Below are 18,544 nucleotides of genomic sequence, written 5' to 3'. Positions count from 1 at the left end.
AATTCTTTGTTTAGCTTTTTGAGGAAATGCCAACTATTTCCACAGTAGTTGTACCATCATGCATTTTCACAAGCAAGGTATGAGGGTTCCAATTTCTCCACATCTTTGCTAACAATTGTTATCCCAGTAGGTGTGAAGTGGTATTTTATTGTGGTTTTAGTTTGCATTTCCCTAATGACTAAAAATATAGAGTATCTTTTCTTGTGCTTATTGTATATCGTCTTTGGATAAATGTCTTTTCAAGTCCCTTGTTCATTTTTAACTGGGTTATTTGTCTTTTTGTTATTGAGTTGTAGTTCTTTATATATGTATTCTGGTATATGATTTGCAAATGTTTTCTCCATTCTGTAGGTTGCTTTTCACTTTCTTGATAATATCCTTTGATGCAAAAGTAATTTTTAAGAAATTCAATGTATATTTTTTCTTTTGTTGCTCATGCTTTACATATCATAGAATCCATTGCCAGATCCAACGTCCTGAAAACTTACCCATTTTCTTCTAGGAGTTTTATAGTTTCAGATCTTACATTCAAGTCTTTAATCCATTTTAGCTGATTTTTGTATATGGTGTACAAGTAAGATTGGCATCCAGTTTCATTCTTTTGTGTGTAGATACCTACTTGTAACAGAACCATTTGTTGAAGATATTATTCTTTTCCCTTTGAGTGAGCTTAGCACCCTTGTCAAAAACCAGCTGGCCATAGATGATACGTTTATGTCTGAGCTCTCAATTCTATTCCGTTGGTCTATATGTCTATCCTTATGCCAGTACCACACTCCTTTGATTGCTGTAAATTTGTAGTAAGTTTTTCAATTGGAGGTGTGAGTCCTTCAACTTTGTACTTCTTTTATGAGATTGTTTGGCTATTCAGAGCCCTTTGCAATTCCATATAAATTTAAGGATTGCTTTTCCATTTCTGCAAAAAAAATAAAAATAAAAAGAGAGAAAGCCATTGGAATTTTGATAGGGATTGTATTGAATCTGTGGATGAGCTTTGGGGATGACCCCTTGACAATATAAAGTCTTCCTATCCATGGATATGGGATGTCTTTCCATATATTATGCCTTTTAAGATACTTCCTGATACTCTTTGGTAGAATACTCATTCAGTCAAAATTATCTGACTCTTTCCAAAGTTACCAAGGAACACATAGACAAAAGTCCCAAATGTTGAATGATTGCACTAAAACACATTGCACTGCAATTCACAAAGCATCACTTTGTTTTCATATAAATAACAGTCACTGGTGAAGGGGAAAAAACAAAGTCATGACTAAAAATATTTACTTAGGAAACTACTTTCATAGAATACTGATGAAGGAATATGGTATACATTTTCAGAGTGGCAGGGGACACAGAGATAGGCACACTAGATTGAAAGCATAAAAGCATATTCTCATAAGAACCAAACAATCCTTGTTGTTAGAGGACCAAATGGAGTCGTCATTAATGTAAGTAGAATCAAAGTTCACGATCTGTAAGTCCTTCTTAAGATATGCATGGTTCAGCTTATTTACAGTTCGAGCAAAGGAATATTTAGAAGCACAACTATATGCTTCCAAACGGTACACTTTCTTGAAGTGCAGATCGAAAAATGGATTGTCCTAGAAAAGAAAGAGAGACATGATTTCATTTGTAGTCAGGAGAGTAACTAGATATCCTGGATTCTCTCATTTTCTTTTGTATATGCTTATTGATTAAATAGTACCAAACATATTTCTAAAATCTACAAATGAGCTTTCCAAAGTTACCTGCTTCAAACATATTGCTTCTAAAAAGAACAACAACAAGAATGATTATTTTTGAAGAACCTGTAATTTTTCAATTATACAAATAAAACATGTCTCAGAATGTGTAGTTATCAAGTCTTCCCAGGTTAGGGAATTTGAGAGGATGGGTAAGGATGGAAGAAGAGAATAAACTCACTTACAAATTTCGGGAGGGGAGAAAAGGTTTTTCCTTTTCTCTACTAGATGGTTGGTTCCTTGTGCAATTCCAAAGGTAGAAGGGGGAAATATCGGATGGCTAATTAGCATTTGGCATACTACAGACCACCAACTTGCTGATTGAGAAGTTCATTTCAAATATCATTAAATCATTTGACTGAAACTGAAAAATTGCTAAGGACTGGCTGTAGGCTCTTGTGACACTTCTAGTGAAGAAGTTTGGAGAAAAAAAATCAAACATCAAGTGATTTAAGTCCTGTATGTCAAAAAAATAATACTTGCTATTATTACTAATACAGCAATACTTGCATTTATAAAGTGCTTTTCAGTTTACAAAATGCTTTCACATTCATTCTCTGCCTAACTCCTAACTCTCCTTGAGGGTAGAGGGTTGAATTATTTATCTTTGCATTCCTAGTGCTTATCCTTGGCAGCTACTAAGTTTTCAACAAGTGTGTGTTGAACTGCTCTGAAGTATCCCTATAAAAAGAGAAGTGGAGGCAAACAGTGCCCTAAACGACAAGGAGGCAGAGAGAAACCAAATAAGAATATGAATAATTCATTACCATGTAGTGTCTGAACATTATTTACAAAAGACTTAGGCATTTGCATTTTTTTTTAAATAGGAAAATTCTTATAGAAGGCAGGAAAAAGAAGATGAGTTTTGAAGTTAGACAACCATTTTGATCTCTGATGTAACCATGGGAAAATACTTGTGTGACTGGTTCTCACTTTTCTCCTCATTTCAGATAGGGTTGCTATGAAGATTATGTGAGATTGATCATATACACTGTACAGTACGAAGCTTAATAAATGATAGTACCCTTTTCAAAATCTGCCTCCAAAGACTGTGATACTGGTGTCAATACCAACTTGTTTTATACCATTAACAAATTAAAAAACAACCAAGAATGTACAAGGGTGATGTGATTTCAAGCGCAGTGTTCCTCTAGTCACATCTCACAAAAGCTGTCATAATTGCACTTGACAGACTCTTCTGCAGAGAATCTCGATAAAAGGAAATCATACCCATTCCATCGCCAAATACTAATCACACTCCTTATATAGTTTCCTCAATGAAACGTTTTCTCCTTATCATATAGAAAATATTTTATGTTTTTGAGATATTTAGGATTATTGTTTTTCTTTAGCCTAATAATTGAAGCCGAGCAGGCATGCACATAGAATAGAAATCTCTCCCTCCCTCCCTCCCTCCCTCCCTCCCTCCCTCCCTCCCTCTCTCTCTCTCTCTCTTCCTTCCTTCCTTCCTAGTGTCATGAATTTGGGAGGATAGGTAGGTATGGAAGAAGAGAATAAACTCACTTACAGAGTTCTGGAGGGGAGAAAAGTTTTCTCTTTTCTCCTTGGTGCCAAACACACCAAAATTTAAAAATAAGATCCTTCTCTCCCTCCCTCCCTGTCTCCCACCTTCTTCCCCTCCCTTTCTCTATCTTTCTTGATAGAATCCTAGAGCTAAAAGGGGATCTCACAGATTATTCAGTAATCTCTTGTTTGTAGCTGGGACAATAGTTTCCAGAGTGGTGAAGTCTGCGTCACACAAGTAGTTATTGGCAGAACCAGGACAAGACCTAAGGTCTCAGTTCACACAACCCCAGTTTGCTCTGTCATCTTCTCTCCCGTTACATCATGTCAGTCTCGAAATCTCCACTCATTTTTATTTCTGCTTTATACATTGACTTCAATTTCAATTCCATTCCATTTTAAAACTGACAACTTTCTGGCTCTAAATTGCTCTATTTAAAATTGTGTCATTGCTATTGAAAAAATATAATAAATGCTGACTCTTTATGATTCAATTCCAAGAGAGAGAAATGGAAAATCCCAGAATAACTGGAATATTTTTACTTCATCTATAGAAAAGAAATCTTTAAAAGAACTACTCTTTGGATAGTATAGGTTTTCTTAGGTCCTAAAATAATGAGAAAAATAGAAATATTCAACTTCTGTTTTGTATCTAGTTCACTGACAAAGATAATGATCTTCAAATAGGAAAGAGAAGAATCAACATTGTTGTTATGAAATTAAAGACCAGAAAGGCGAGGAGAAAACAGAGCACTGCTGTCTGCTTTCAATGAATCTAAATTGACAGTCTTGATGATTGCATACGCAGACACTGACCAAACTTGTGGAAATAATTATGGCATCAGTAATGTTTGAGAACTTGAGAAAAAAAGAAAAATGTTTAAAAAAAAGAGGTGGGGATGGTGAATTCCTGAAACTACAGATTAGTGAACTTAATATTGACTAATTATAAAATTTAATGCAGTATAGAAATTTTGGCAAGTACATAAAAGTATAAAGGAGAAAATAATAATTAAAAATTTTGTAATCTTATCACACAGAGATAATCATTGTTAAAATACTGGTTTGTTCCGTATACATCTATACACACATGCATACCTATATGTATTTTTATATTAAAATTTAAAGTTCAGATTTCAGTTTTTAATAATATGATATAGTAAATATGCAAAATGAGAATACTATAGAAAAATTTCGTATTAGCTTAACTTTTTGAAAACTTATTAAATGGTGAACAATTGTGTTCCAAGGTATTCTTTTGGAAACATGATTTCTAATGGCTGTGTAATATTACAGCATATTGATATGTAATAATATATTTAACTATCTACTAAGTGTTGAACATTTATGTAGAATGTAGTCTCAGAAAAATGCTATAGGAGTACTTCGGAAAGAAAGCAATGAACCAGCATGGTTTTAACAAGAAGTCATGTCAAACACACCAAAATTTAAACATAGGATTCCTAGGTGATAAGTCAAGATTATAGCAGATTGCATATATTGATTTCAATAAAGATCTTAAAGATAAAATTCAGGTATTCAGACTAGATAATTAATTAACTAAGGCAGAACTAAGTGCTTATGTGTGTCTAATTCTCCATCGTATCCTCAGAGACTCGCATAGCCTGATATAGCAGAAATTCTCAATGAATGACTGTATATGAATTCGTAGAGATGCTAAGCAAGCAGTCCAAAGAAGGCAAATTAATAGATTTCTGAGTAAAGTCTAACTCCACCATTTAATAGCTATGTGACCTTGGGCAAGTCAATTAATCTCTTTAAGTCTGATTTTCCTCATCTGTAAATCAGAAATAATAACAGAATCTAAGTCATGGGGTTTTGTGATGATTATGTGAAATCATATAGAACTTTGTGTGGTTCCTGGCACCCGATAAGAGCTTACAAAGTGTGAGATGGTAGCAGGTAGCAGTACTACTAATAGTAGAAATAGTAGTAATAATGATCACCTATCAATTACCTAGAGGTACCCACTTAGCCCTGCCAGCTTCATCATTTTTATTATTGACTTGAATGAAGTCCTAAATGTTGTGATCATTAAATCTGCATCATGCTACAGTGAATATTAAAACAATCAAAGTACCGTGTTTCCCTGAAAATAAGACCGAGCCAGACAATCAGCCCTGATGCGTTTGAAGCAAAACTTAATATAAGACCCGGTCCAATTTTACTATAATACAAGACCAGGTTTTATATAATATAATATAATACCTGGTCTTATATTAATTTTTGCTCCAAAAAATGTATTAAAGCTGATTGTCTGGCTAGGTCTTATTTTGGGGGAAACACGGTATCAGAAGATTTGATAGATGGGAAGAAAAAGCCAGACTAAGAACATGCATTTAGTAGGATTAAGAATAAATGAGCTTAAGTTCTAATTCATCCAACAATAACACAAATATTTACAGAGTGCCTAATATCTATCAGGCAGAAGGCTATGATAAAAGATAAAAAGCCACGGTGTCAGCTTGTTAGAATCTTCCCAACCAGAGAAGAGACAGAAAAAGTCTACAAATGTCGTTTGTAGGATTATGGCTATAACACATTTACATCCACAATTCGATGGGGGTTTCCGGGAGGGAGACATGAGTAGGACTTTACCCAACGGGGAATCTAGGAATGGCGTAACATATAAAAGTGATTGCGCATTCTAAGCCTCAAGAGTCGGTAGTTAAGCATTGTGGATATATACAATTTAATAGGGAATGGCCAGGGATAAAGAAAGCAGATCACCAGGGCCCTTTTTTAGATTTTATTCCATGTAAGTAGGGGGTATGGCAGATCTGGTTAAATGGCAATTCATGCACAAAAGACCTAAGGTATCCGTTGATCAAAGGAAATACAAACCAGTCACACTAATTCTAAAACATTGTATTTATTTCTGGAAAAACTGAAGCGTTCCAGAGGAGAGAAAATTATGTAGTGAAGGATATTGAAGCAATGTCATGGGAAGAAAATAACACCAATGCTACCTCCTCTTAGAGTTTGTATTGTCTTGTCATATTATCTTATATGATCTCCATATGAAGGTTAAAGAATGAAATGGGTACATTTAATCTAGAACACAGATAACTTGAAGGAATATTATAACCATTCTCAAGTATTGGAAAGGCTGCTATGTGAAAGAGGATTGGATTTGTTCTGGAATGAACCAAATGGCAACAGGAGTTGGGTCGATGTTATAGTGAAGCAGGTTTTGGTTAAACATAAGTAGGAAGTTTAAAACTCAAGTATGGCAATTCAGAAATGGAATGGACTTCCTCGTGTGGTAATGAGTTCTCCATCAGTAGAAGAGTTCAAGGAGAGACTAGGAAAACTACTTGTCACGTGGTCAAGTGGAGAAATTGGTGTATACACCCTCCCCCCACCCCTTCAGCTGTAAGGTTGTAGGATTTCCAAGAGTTATTGGTCCTTCCGGAGGATCAAGTGACTAACTGACAGTAAAATTTGAAGATGAGGGAAGGTATCCCCAAAATTTATGGCAGAAATTAGGGTGAAGAGAGAGTAGTGGTGGAAGCCTTTTATATTTAAAGTTTCAGGATTGACTGGGAGATTGTGTTTAACCTGTTAAGAAGCCCTTGGGAAAGATGCTTTTAAATCTAATAGACAAAATTCAAATTTAAACTCATAAAAATAAAACAAGAACAAAAAAACCCAGTGGACCATCCCAGTAGATTTAACCATACCACTTAAGAACAATATGTCATCTTAGCAGTTAATTACACGCCAAGAATATATGAAGTAGGGTATTGAACATGAAGATCTCCCGTATATTGATCCCAGATCTCCCTTAAAAAGCATAACACTTACGGTATCTGCTTCTTTTCCATCAATCATCTGTAGATCATTCAAAGACCACTTTTTTGTTACTTCATATTTTTCATCTAAACCTATTCTGTAATGTTTCACCATAATTATTTTTACTTCTTCATTTTTGGTCACTGCAGGACAGAAAAACACTTAGTTTACATAAATCCTGAGAGATAATAAATTATTCATCATCAAACTTTTCAGTATTTATGTATCTCTTTTTCTTAGAATGAGCTTGAAACTTAAACTTGCACCCCATTTATGAATCCTGGTGTTATCTGAACTTTCATGAGTTTGCCCCCAAATTTGCTCAATGTGTTAACTTTATTTTTGCTACAATTGTGGTTACATGCTGCCACAATAATGTCTGTCAGGTAGAACATAGAGCTATGTGCTTTCAGTTATGAACCTTGTGGTGGGGAATGGGGTTCAACTCAGGGCAGAAAATAAGGGACTTAGAGTTAGCATAGCAAGTGCTAAAGTGTTTGCCAGAACAAGTTGGAATTTTAATTTATGGTAATATAAGAAAGTGAGGTCAGGAAAGTAAACAGTTCCGTTCACAGCAACACAGTACTAAAGACTGACCATGCAAATACTACTGGGTACACGGTGAGATTTTTGATGGAGAAGTGCTTGTATCGCAGCTACTGTTGACCTACAGCTGCTTTGTTTGAGATTTTTAATCTTTTCTAGTGTGTTGCCAAAATTCTAGTATTCAACGTGTGCCACTGAGACAAAAAGTTTTAGCACTATACTTTGAGAGGTATGGAGAAATCATTGATTATTTTATGTGAACAGAATTAGGAAATAATTTCCTGGCCATAAAATCATTGTCTTTTGTCTCATATGAACACAGAGGAAGAATCAACATTTGGTGTTAGAACCCCTGAACTGAAATTTTTCAGTGAGTTTGGATGATAAAGGAGTATTTACTGAGTGTCTGCTATTTGCCTGATAGAAGCATTATAGATGCCACAGAGGGTGCAAGTATGAGACATGATCCTTGTCCTCTGGAAAGTTATGATTTTGTTGAGGCAAAGCTAACACACATGAGTTACATAAAATATATAGTAAAATTATATCTAGGTATATTATGTACAGGTGGAAATCGGAATTGAATATCTTTTTATTATTATTATTATTAGTTTCAGGTGTACAAAACAATGTAATAGTTAGACATTTATACCCCTCACAAAGTGATAATCCCCTCCCCCAATCTACTACCCTCTGACATCGTATATAGCTGTTACAGTTTCACTGACTCTGTTCCTTATATGTACTCCACATCCTGTGACTATATACATATACATATACATATATGTATGTATATATACATATATGTATTTCCTATTTTGAATCCATCTAGTGTTACTTCCATCCAGTGTCGGCAATGCCTCATTTGAATCTTACTTGGATTTGCCACTTCTATTTTCATAGCCCATATACTATGCCTAGACTATGACAACAGTCTCTTAAAACAAAATGAAACACTTTAACAATTGCTATAAATCAGGCACTATCCTAAGTCATTTATATACTTCATCTTTAATCTTTACACCCTATGAGTTTGTATCACTCTGATGTCCACTTTATAACATGAGAGAACTGAGGTTTAATCTCTCTAGAGATTAAGTAATTTACTCGGACAACACTATAAAAAGTGATGTCATAATTTGAATCCAGAATATCTAATGCCAGAGCCCACTGAGTCACACTGCCTCTTCCAGGGATCTTCTGCTCCTCTTTCTTTTCTTCTTCAATGTATCCTGTGCATCACCGCTTCCAAAAAATTCTTATACATATATATAATTATCGGAATTGAATATCTTAAACTTTCAAAATGGATGATGTCACTTAGAGAGTTGTAAGCTAGTCTGTCTTCCTAGAGTGAAACTGGAATTTGTCTGTCTTTAGAGAAGACTCTCGTTTGGTTCTGGGAAGTTCTACTTTGGCATGCCCTCCTAGTGAAGATATAAAGCATAATATTGCAGTATAATCATAGTGATAGATAAGCGATGTACAACAGACTATATGTTTAACAGTTCTGGGAAGAGAGAGGATTGGAATAGTCGAGGAAGGACTTATGAAAGAAATATAATTTGAGATAGAGCTTTAAAATTAGTTCACTTTGGAAAGGCAGGGATGGTACTGAAGGCATTTCTAGGTAAAGGACAGCATGAAGAAATGAATGAACAATAGAAGCTAAACTGCATCAGGTAGATTCGGAGAAAGTGAACTGTATAGACTGGTTGGTGTTAGGATATGGGTGGGGGCAATAGGATTCCCTAGGCTGAGAGGGTTGTGAAAATGTTTTGAAAGACTCTGGATTTGCAAAGTGACAAAACCCACTGTAGACTTGTGATGTTTGAATCCCCACTCTGATAGGAGGGGTTGCTGGCTGGCTTGGACAGTGAGAACTCCAAAATTGGGGCTGGTGAAAGGAGTGATTCTCCTCTGAAAGTGCAGGTGATACTGAATGAAATTAAAGCAACCAGTTGAGCTGAAATTTGATGATGGAGCTGAATTCTGTCCCCTACAGAAGAGAGTCTGAGCAGGTTGACAAATTTAAGAAGAGGGGTGATATGTCAGGTGTTTAGTGAACGTTCATACAGTAATACATAGTCAATAGGTTTCCTTCCTCTTTGAGCAGGAGGCTAATACAGTGGTGTCTTGTTAAAGGAGAATTTTTTGGAAGCGGTGATGCACAGGATACATGGAAGAAGAAAAGAAAGAGGAGCAGAAGATCCCTGGAAGAGGCAGTGTGACTCAGTGGGCTCCGGCATTAGATATTCTGGATTCAAATTATGACATCACTTTTTATAGTGTTGTCCGAGTAAATTACTTAATCTCTAGAGAGATTAAACCTCAGTTCTCTCATGTTATAAAGTGGACATCAGAGTGATACAAACTCATAGGGTGTAAAGATTAAAGATGAAGTATATAAATGACTTAGGATAGTGCCTGATTTATAGCAATTGTTAAAGTGTTTCATTTTGTTTTAAGAGACTGTTGTCATAGTCTAGGCATAGTATATGGGCTATGAAAATAGAAGTGGCAAATCCAAGTAAGATTCAAATGAGGCATTGCCGACACTGGATGGAAGTAACACTAGATGGATTCAAAATAGGAAAGAATAGAGGGCAAGCTGGTTGGGTGGAATAATGATCGATCTCAGAAGAGAAGGAGACAGAAGTTTATAGTTTAGGAATGGAGATATGGACTTCGGATTTTTCTGTGTGGACAGGTTTGCGAGACGAGGTTGATAGGGAAAAGAACAGGAGAAAGAGGTGAGGCAGAGTGGAGAAGAAAAAGGTACCAGCAGAGAGGTCTGAGAAGGGGCCATCAGAAAACAGACAAGCCTACCAGTGCAATGCGATGGAAATCAACAGGACAGAAAATGTCAAAGATTTGGAGACAATCCTGTGAAGGCACTTTGTTGGGTGAAGCCAGAATTCATTCCTGGCACTGAATCTGTCTTGGGGAAGATCATTGATTTCTTCCCTGAGGGCAGTTTTTCTAGAATGATGAAGGCAGATGCAGCTTGCAGAGGGCTCCTTCATGCACTAACTAATATTGAGTGCATAATACTGCCTGCCAGTTTCTGGGTTAGATAGGATTAAAAAAACAAACAGGAGGAGACTAAAGGCTATGTTTTAAATCACGTATTCCAACAGATTGGAAGAAGAGGGATTGCATATTTTGGGGACAAAGGGAGTGTGATTGAGGACCTTGTTCTGGAGGGGACCTAGAGCGTAAGATTTTTTTTTTTTTTAAGGAGGACACAGCTCACAGTGGTCCATGCAGGGACTGAACCAGCAACCTTGGTGTTATTAGTAGCACAGTCTAACCAACTGAGCTAACTGGCCATCCCTAGAGCAGAAGATTTTTAACCAGGGGTCAAAAAAAAAAAAAAAAATAAGGCTGAGTCCTGAAATTGTGTGCAAAAGTTGGTGGATTTCTGCCCATGTACACTTCTCTAGCCCTAAAAACAGCCCAGTTGTGGACAAAAAGAGGCAGTTCTGGCTGTCCAGAAAAAGGTTCTACCTCAGAATCAAACGACGATATTCTTGTTCTAGCCAGCTGTCTCACTCGCTTCCTAGCAGGTGAGAGAGGAGGGGGATGGGGAAAAATAACTGGGTATTGTATGAAAATATAATTTGAAGCAAATTCCACTGCCTCATCTACATGCTCTGATAACCAGCTAATTGACTATAGACCCACTGATTCATTTCATTAGTTTGATAAATATTTGAGTGCCCCTTTATAGAAAGCCCTGTGCTGAGCACTGGAAAAAAAAATGAATTTCCATAAGACACCCTTCCTCCTCTCACTGAGATGACAGGGAGTGGGGGCTTCGGAAAGAAAACACTTGATCACCGTGCTGTGAATGAGCACGAACAGGGTGATTAGGAACATGGAGAAGGGACATCTTCATGCAACTTGGGGTCAGGGACAGCTTCTTGAAGGAGGTCATCTGAGTTGTAAAGGGCAGTGGGAGTTAACAGAATGAAGAAAGGGGTAAAGGGAGTTCTGGAACAGCATGTGTACAAAAACATGAAATCCTAGACACTACTGAGTCCTTACAGGTATTTGGTGTGTGAGAATGAATAGGTGGGAGGAAGGAGATTAGGTAGGAGCTCAGTCCTGAATGGTCTAGCATGCTAGGCAAAGGAGTTCCAAGGTTATCGTGAAAGCTATGTGTGGGGGTTAGTTTTCGGGGAGGGTTGTCACTAAAGGATTTTAAGTGAATAGATAGGCCGAGCTTTAAATTTCAGAAAGCTTTTTAGGGGACAGTTCTGTCAAGGAAGGTTTGCGGGGAGGGTTAAGAATGTAGGATCTACCAGTTATCAAGTTTTCTTACATTGATGGTCACTGTCCCACTAACACCAAACTAAGAAAATTAAAAAGCATGCTTTAAAAGTTAACCTTTTATTACAGTGATGCAGCACAGAGACTGTTCAGCCTCCTTAATTTGGCCAAATAGCCTCTTCTGGAGCTAAGGAGGCTCTAGGAATTGTCTTTAGCCAAGAGTCGAAGAAGTCTACTCAGGCTGGTGGACCTAATCCCTAATTTCCACCCTTGAGCTGTGCTACTTGCCAAAATTAAATGGCCCTATTCAACATTAATGAAGTGGCAGAGAGGAAATGTATCACACTGTCTTAAAACAGAAATGTGTTTATATAATCAAAATGCCAGAGTTGGTTTCAGTAATATCAGAGGTGATTGTGCAACAATTATTTAGTGAGTATATCTGTAGACCCAGGGAATTTCAGAATGAACCTGCTCTAGTTTTTGTATTTTTAGTTAGCATATTCAGAATCTTAAATCATGCCAACCATTTTCACTTTTAATTTCAAAATAAATATTGTCATTAATAACTGCCTCTATTACCATGGTAAAATGGTCACTATTATTCTTGAGGCTAAATGGAAAGAAAATTGGCCAATTGAACAATATAATTTGGCAGAGGAAAAACAGTAGCTTGTGAGGAAGCTGCACTAATAATTTAGTTATTAGTTAAATAACTAAACAACTGGTCTTTTACAACCCCAGTGTTAAATAAGTGTTTTCAACATTGAAAGTAACTAATAGGGAAAAATCACCATGAGTTATCTAAGACAAGAAGCTTCAGTAAAATGTTTCAATGTATTGATGATGTCTTTGGGTCAATGAGGATGCTATTATTGATTTCATCAAAAAGTAATTTTCATATAACATTTTTTCTAGATATATTTTTATAAAATCAATTTTCAGGTTATCCTGGGTACCATAGATTGAATGTTTGTGCCCCACCTAAAATTCAAATCCTAACCTCCAAGGTGACAGTATTGGGAGGTGGGGCATGTGTGAGGTGATTAGGTCATGAGGGCAGGGCCCTCACAGATGGCATTAGTGCCCTTATAAAATTAGACCCCACAGAGATCCCTCGCCCCTTCTGCCATGCCACGTTACAGATAGAAGACAGCAGTCTATGAGGAAGTGGGACCTCACCAGACGTGGAATCTGCCACTGCCATGATCTTGGACTTCCCCAGCTCCAGTACTGTGAGAAATAAATGTCTATTGCTTATATGCTACCCAGTCTCTAGTATTTTGTTTCTTTTTCTTCTTAACTTATTTAATACTCTTATTGTAAATGATTTGGCAAAATTGTTAGATTTTCAGTTTCGCAGAGAAGTAGTTCTGTTCTGGCATCAAAATATGTGGAGAAATTATGCATACTATTTTCATAATTCTAGCAAGTGCCAATTATTTTCAAATTAATACCTATGAATGGAAAGTTTTTCTAAATATATAAGAATACTTAAAAATAATCTGTATCTGACTATGTAGATAATTATTTATAAAATATAAAATTTAATTTGTAATTTCATTATATATTAAATATACATACTTACATATGTTTACTGTATATTTTATTTTTAGTATATATATTTGTCAATAGTATATACTATTTATACATACATTTCAGCATATGTTTTCACAGATAACATATTTTTTCTGTATAATTAAAAAATATAACCCTATATTTTATTTTACTTAGTTGGAATAAAATTTATCATGTTTGGTTTTTTTCCTAGTTGGGACTTAACAGGAGATCACTACGTGCAAGGCAGGTGTTATTATTTCTCTTCCAGATATGTCAACACTGAGGCCAGAAAGGTTAATTATTTTGCCCCAAATTTCACAGCTGGCAGGTAAGCAAAGCAGTCGGGTTTCACACCAGATCTGTCTGATTCCAAGCCTTCCAAGGACCATTCCACCATGCCCTGCTACTTCCCATTTATTTATGGTTAATGCTTTATATGCCATTTCATGTCCTTCAGAATTTCTTGAATTCATTTGCATTCTCATCATTGCACAAGTGACTTTTCCCTATCAGGTGCCCACACATAATAAATAGAACTCCTTCCTCCTTCATAAGAAGATGCTGCTTTTAACTGCCAGAGATAATGATGTTCTAGGCTGGGGGAAGCTAATCCTGAGGAGAAATGACCATATAAACCCTGAGGTAGGGGGACACGATGGTTCAGGAACTCCCCACCGTAAATCCTAGCAAACCAGAGAGGGTGATTGAGTTTATGACATCTGATTTTTTGACGCTGACCAGGTCCTGTATCAAAATAGCAGTAAATCACAATCATCTGGTTGTGACACCCTTGCAAATGACAGACTTTGATTAGATAAATAGAAAAGTTTAATTTATTTAAAACATGTCTTCTTTAATTTGAAAATACATGATAAAATTTGACTACTCTAAACCTGTGATTCTTAAAAATTTAGAAGTGCTGGATTGTAGGATATAAAAGGAAAGCATAACTGTGCATCTCACTGCTCCCCGAGGATGCTGCATATTCAAAATCTGGAGTTACCTCCCTCAACAATTGTGATATGACCTGTTTGATTCTTATCAATGGAAATTTTCTGAGTAAAGCATGGTCAAAGGTTTAGGATTGTCAAGACTCACATTGATTTTTACCTTAAAGTACTATTGTTGTCTAAATGTATTTGAAATGGTCATAAAGAGATGTTGATGTTGATCAAATTGATGTGATATAGAGAAGAGTAGTGAAAAGTTAGTGAAATCATGACTTTTAATGTTAACTTTTATCTGGAATATTACAATATTGTCTTCTCTTCCTCACATCTGAGAGGACCTTGTTTTTCCTTGCTTCTTACATGACAGAATCATTGAATGTTACTAATGAAAGTGATACCTACTCTACTTGGTTATTTTCCAGAAGAGAAAATGGAACCTTAAAGAGGTAGCTTTCAACACGTTAATAACGCAACCCCTTGAAACCTTCCAATCCTAGTTAAAAGGATTCACGTCATTTATGAGAAAAGATAGCAGGTGACCCCCGGCCACAGTGGTTTTCTCAGAACTCAAGGATACTGGGGGGAAAATCACATCTAGTTCCAAAAATTTAATTCTAGAAGACTTTTTTCTCCTGGCTAGAACAAGTTTATTTCATTATATAGTTGGAGGGAGGTACTAGGATATATTTAGTAAATTGGATATATGTAACATATATTTGTGATTATTTTATTTTTATGAATTTTTCTTTAAAAACACTTGTATACTAATGCTACATGATGAGTAATTAGCTTTATAAAGTTGGATCACAGGTATAAAAATTATCAAATATTAATTAATGTTAGAATAAGCATCTTCTCTAATATATTAAGTCAAAATACTTTAAGATTTGATGGTTAGGATACAATACAGTTTCTAAAATTGCTTCATTTGACTTTTTTCCATACTTTGAATTCTTTCCTGTTGCCTGGGTTGGTTAAGCTTTTTACCTTGCCAAAATGCCAAGTCCCCACACTTTGCATTTATGTAGCAAAATATGCTAGGTAAAGTGTTAGCATATAGCACTGTTTTTTATTATTGAGTAAATATTATATCTATTAGGAATAATAGAATTTAAAAGAATTCTTAGCACTTTCTTTAAAGATGTTTTACTTCTCTTACAGTACTTCCTCTTGACACCTTCACAAAGTCCTTCTAAGCCAATAACCAAGAAGGGAATTATAACAAGTTGTTTTCTGAAAATGCTGAGGTGTGTACCTTATAAAGAAAAGTCCACATGAACACTAAGAGTGTCTAAGTTCTTTTCTCCTAAGTCCCTGAAAAGTATTAAAAGGCATGGATTGGGGGAAAAGGAATGCTGTATATTAAATTCAATAATGGTACAAACATTTCTGTCTAAATTCAACACAAAAATTACAGGCTAGGCAAGTCATAATTGAGTGCAAAAGCCTATTTCTACTTTTGGATAATTTTCATGAATTTTAAAACATGAGGGAAAAATCTTTATTTTAGTTACATAGTGTAGAGTACATTTCCTTAATCTTCAAATTCCATCTTCATGAAGTCATTTCTACTATTAAAGTATTTCTGTGAACATACTTTGTACAGGAGAAATAATTTTTAAAAGAATCATTTCTCTATTCCAAATAAGTCCTCAGAAGAAAATTTAAGGTCTTTTTATTATACTTTCCTAGCATGCAAAGGGAAAAGCCTAGTTTTCCAGATTAGTTGGAAATGGGGCTGTAGAACTGAATTCTCCAATGTACTTAAAAATATATAAAGAGCTCTCTGTTGACTTTTTAAAAACGAGGTCTTCCACAGTAAAACTGCATGCCATGCAAGTGAATTAAAGATTGCAGACAAAATATAATCAAATCAGGAAAAGTACACACCCAGTTTCATTTCTGAACAATTAGCCAAAATATTCTCAACACCATATTGTTTACTGTCTTAGATTTTAGCACCTAAAAAAAAAATTTCTGTAGAATCCAAATTCTTAAACTTGGCATAGTTAAGTGCTTTCACGAGACGATACATGTGCTGTTATTGTACAAGAAAGTAAATGCAAAAAAATGCTCCTCCAGCACTCAAACATTTGGGGATTATTTACGTTTAGAAATGATAATAGAAAGAACAGATTACCTGACACACAGAGGTAATACCTGTCCTGGACCGAGAACTCTATTTCGATAAACTCGTACAGATTCTGCGAGAGTGGCGTAAACAGTTTCTTCTCCAAGTCCTCTTTTACCAATGATGACATTTCCTCCAGTTCCACTTGGCCTGATACCTTGGCTTAAGCTCACCTTTTCTCTCCTTTTGCTGCCTAATTGCTTGTTTTGTTTTGCAGCTCCTGGATGAGTGGGGCTCACCTCCCAGCCCTCACTCTCTTAACTTCTCATTCCCAGCCAGACCCAGCTCCCAGAGCACTCCGCGCGGTCAGACCCCTCGCTGCGGTATCTGCTCAGTGGCCGCGGCGGCGGCAGCAGCCAAAAGACAGCAGCAGCACTGGCCCCACCGTCACTCTTCAGCATCCAGGCTCAGGCAGGCTGCTCGCTGGAGCTCTCCTGTGGTTTGTTGATGGGGAACATATTGATGAACAGCAGCAGATATACTTGTGGAGCCCCCTGGTTATTCTAGTCTAGCAAGCAGCCTTTTCCCCCTTTCACATCCCTCTGCAGAGGAAGACCACTATATATGCTTGATGCCATTATATAAACCAGCTGTCTGGCTCTATTGATTGGGATCATCTTCCATTAAGAACTTTGCTATCATCGGCAAGAGAAAAAGCAACCGTGCTTGCTCCTGTCACTTCCAACAAGTCTCTTTTCCTCCTTTCTGCCCCTCCTGCGATTCATTCAGACCCGTGATTCCGTGAGATTCAGCACCAATTCCTGGGTCTAAATTATTTTTTAAAATGGGCTCACTTTCATGTTATTTATTCCTCTATTCACAAAGAAAAATTTCGAGGTAAAGCACTAAATTTGTTTCTCGGGAGAGTGACTTTCCTATCCTCAAGAAGAGCTTATCATCTACTAGAGATCAGTTCACAAATAACTGTCATAAATGTTTAAAAGTGATAAATAGTACAAAAGAGAACATAGACATGATATCTGCACCGGGAAAGAGTATCAGAGAAAGGTCTATGGGAGAAGAGCTGGAGCTTGAAAAAGTATTGAGGTGGAGGAAGACAGCATGTTCTGTTGAAGGAACATTGTGAGCCAAAGCCCTGCACCAGTAAAGCACCAGTAAAGCTAATGTTTGGGAGGATGGGAAATACTCCCGTTTTCCTAAGTTGTAGCATGTGTGAAGGTAAAAGATAAGGTTGGAAAGATAAAGTGGGGCCAGATCATGAAGCGCCTTGAATGCCAGATTAATCCTTTGGACTTTATTCTATACAAGAAGAGAGCCAATGAAGAGTTTGGGGAATTCATCTATTTAACAAATATATTTCAAGGGCTGACTCTGTGCCAGACTCTATCCTAGGAACTGGAAATATGGCAAATTAAAAAAAAAAAAACCCACAAAAAACAGTAGACCAATTAGTTGTTGTTGTGGAGCTTAGTGGGGTAGATGGAAAGGAAAGAAATAAATAAAGCACTAGTCCATTCAAGGTGCACTCAGCTGCACATAACAGACACATGACATAAACTTGTAAATAGGAAAGCCTTTAAACAATCTCTCATAAGAAGAGTTCTGCAAGCAGATGATCCCAGGTGTTAGCTCAGGGCTTACAGACGAGGGTCCCAAGTGCTTTCCATTTTTTTGATCCTCCGTCCTCTGATGTTGGCTTTCTGTCCTCAGGCTGCTATTGTTCAGCTCCAAAGACAGGAAGAAAGTATGGTCTGGTGGGTTGCTCCTACTTAATTTCTCTTTTTGTCAGAAGCAAAATGTTCCTCAGAAACCAACCAACAGACTTCCCTTTGCATCCTGGTAGCCATCACTGGGTCACGTGGTCATCCCTAGGAAAGCAAGTATATGTCATTTTTAGCGCCTATGGTGGGAAGAAGGATTTTCTAACACGGCTGAAGGCGATGGGAATGACTGTAAGCTGTCAATCAGCAGTGTCGTTCATGGCTGCTCTAAAGAAACATCACAGGCAAGTCTGGCTAGGCTGAATTGCCGGGTCC

At 36.6% G+C, this 18,544-nt stretch overlaps 1 protein-coding gene across 1 annotated transcript; it reads right to left on the bottom strand.

Annotated features, from left to right (window-relative positions):
- Positions 1-702: 702 nt before the first annotated feature.
- Positions 703-17,124, bottom strand: EXOC1L (exocyst complex component 1 like). Its single transcript, XM_033106281.1, has 3 exons — positions 16,557-17,124; positions 7,098-7,228; positions 703-1,604 (listed from the first exon to the last, which is right to left on the bottom strand). The coding sequence occupies exons 1-3, from the start codon at positions 16,675-16,677 to the stop codon at positions 1,338-1,340; spliced, it is 519 nt and encodes a 172-aa protein (XP_032962172.1). The 5' UTR covers positions 16,678-17,124; the 3' UTR covers positions 703-1,337.
- Positions 17,125-18,544: the final 1,420 nt, after the last annotated feature.

The sequence above is a fragment of the Rhinolophus ferrumequinum genome, chromosome 5 (assembly GCF_004115265.2).
Source record: "Rhinolophus ferrumequinum isolate MPI-CBG mRhiFer1 chromosome 5, mRhiFer1_v1.p, whole genome shotgun sequence".
Taxonomy (NCBI): Eukaryota; Metazoa; Chordata; class Mammalia; order Chiroptera; family Rhinolophidae; genus Rhinolophus; species Rhinolophus ferrumequinum.
Note: the sequence above shows the minus strand (reverse complement) of the source record. Positions and strands in the feature narration are given on the sequence as shown.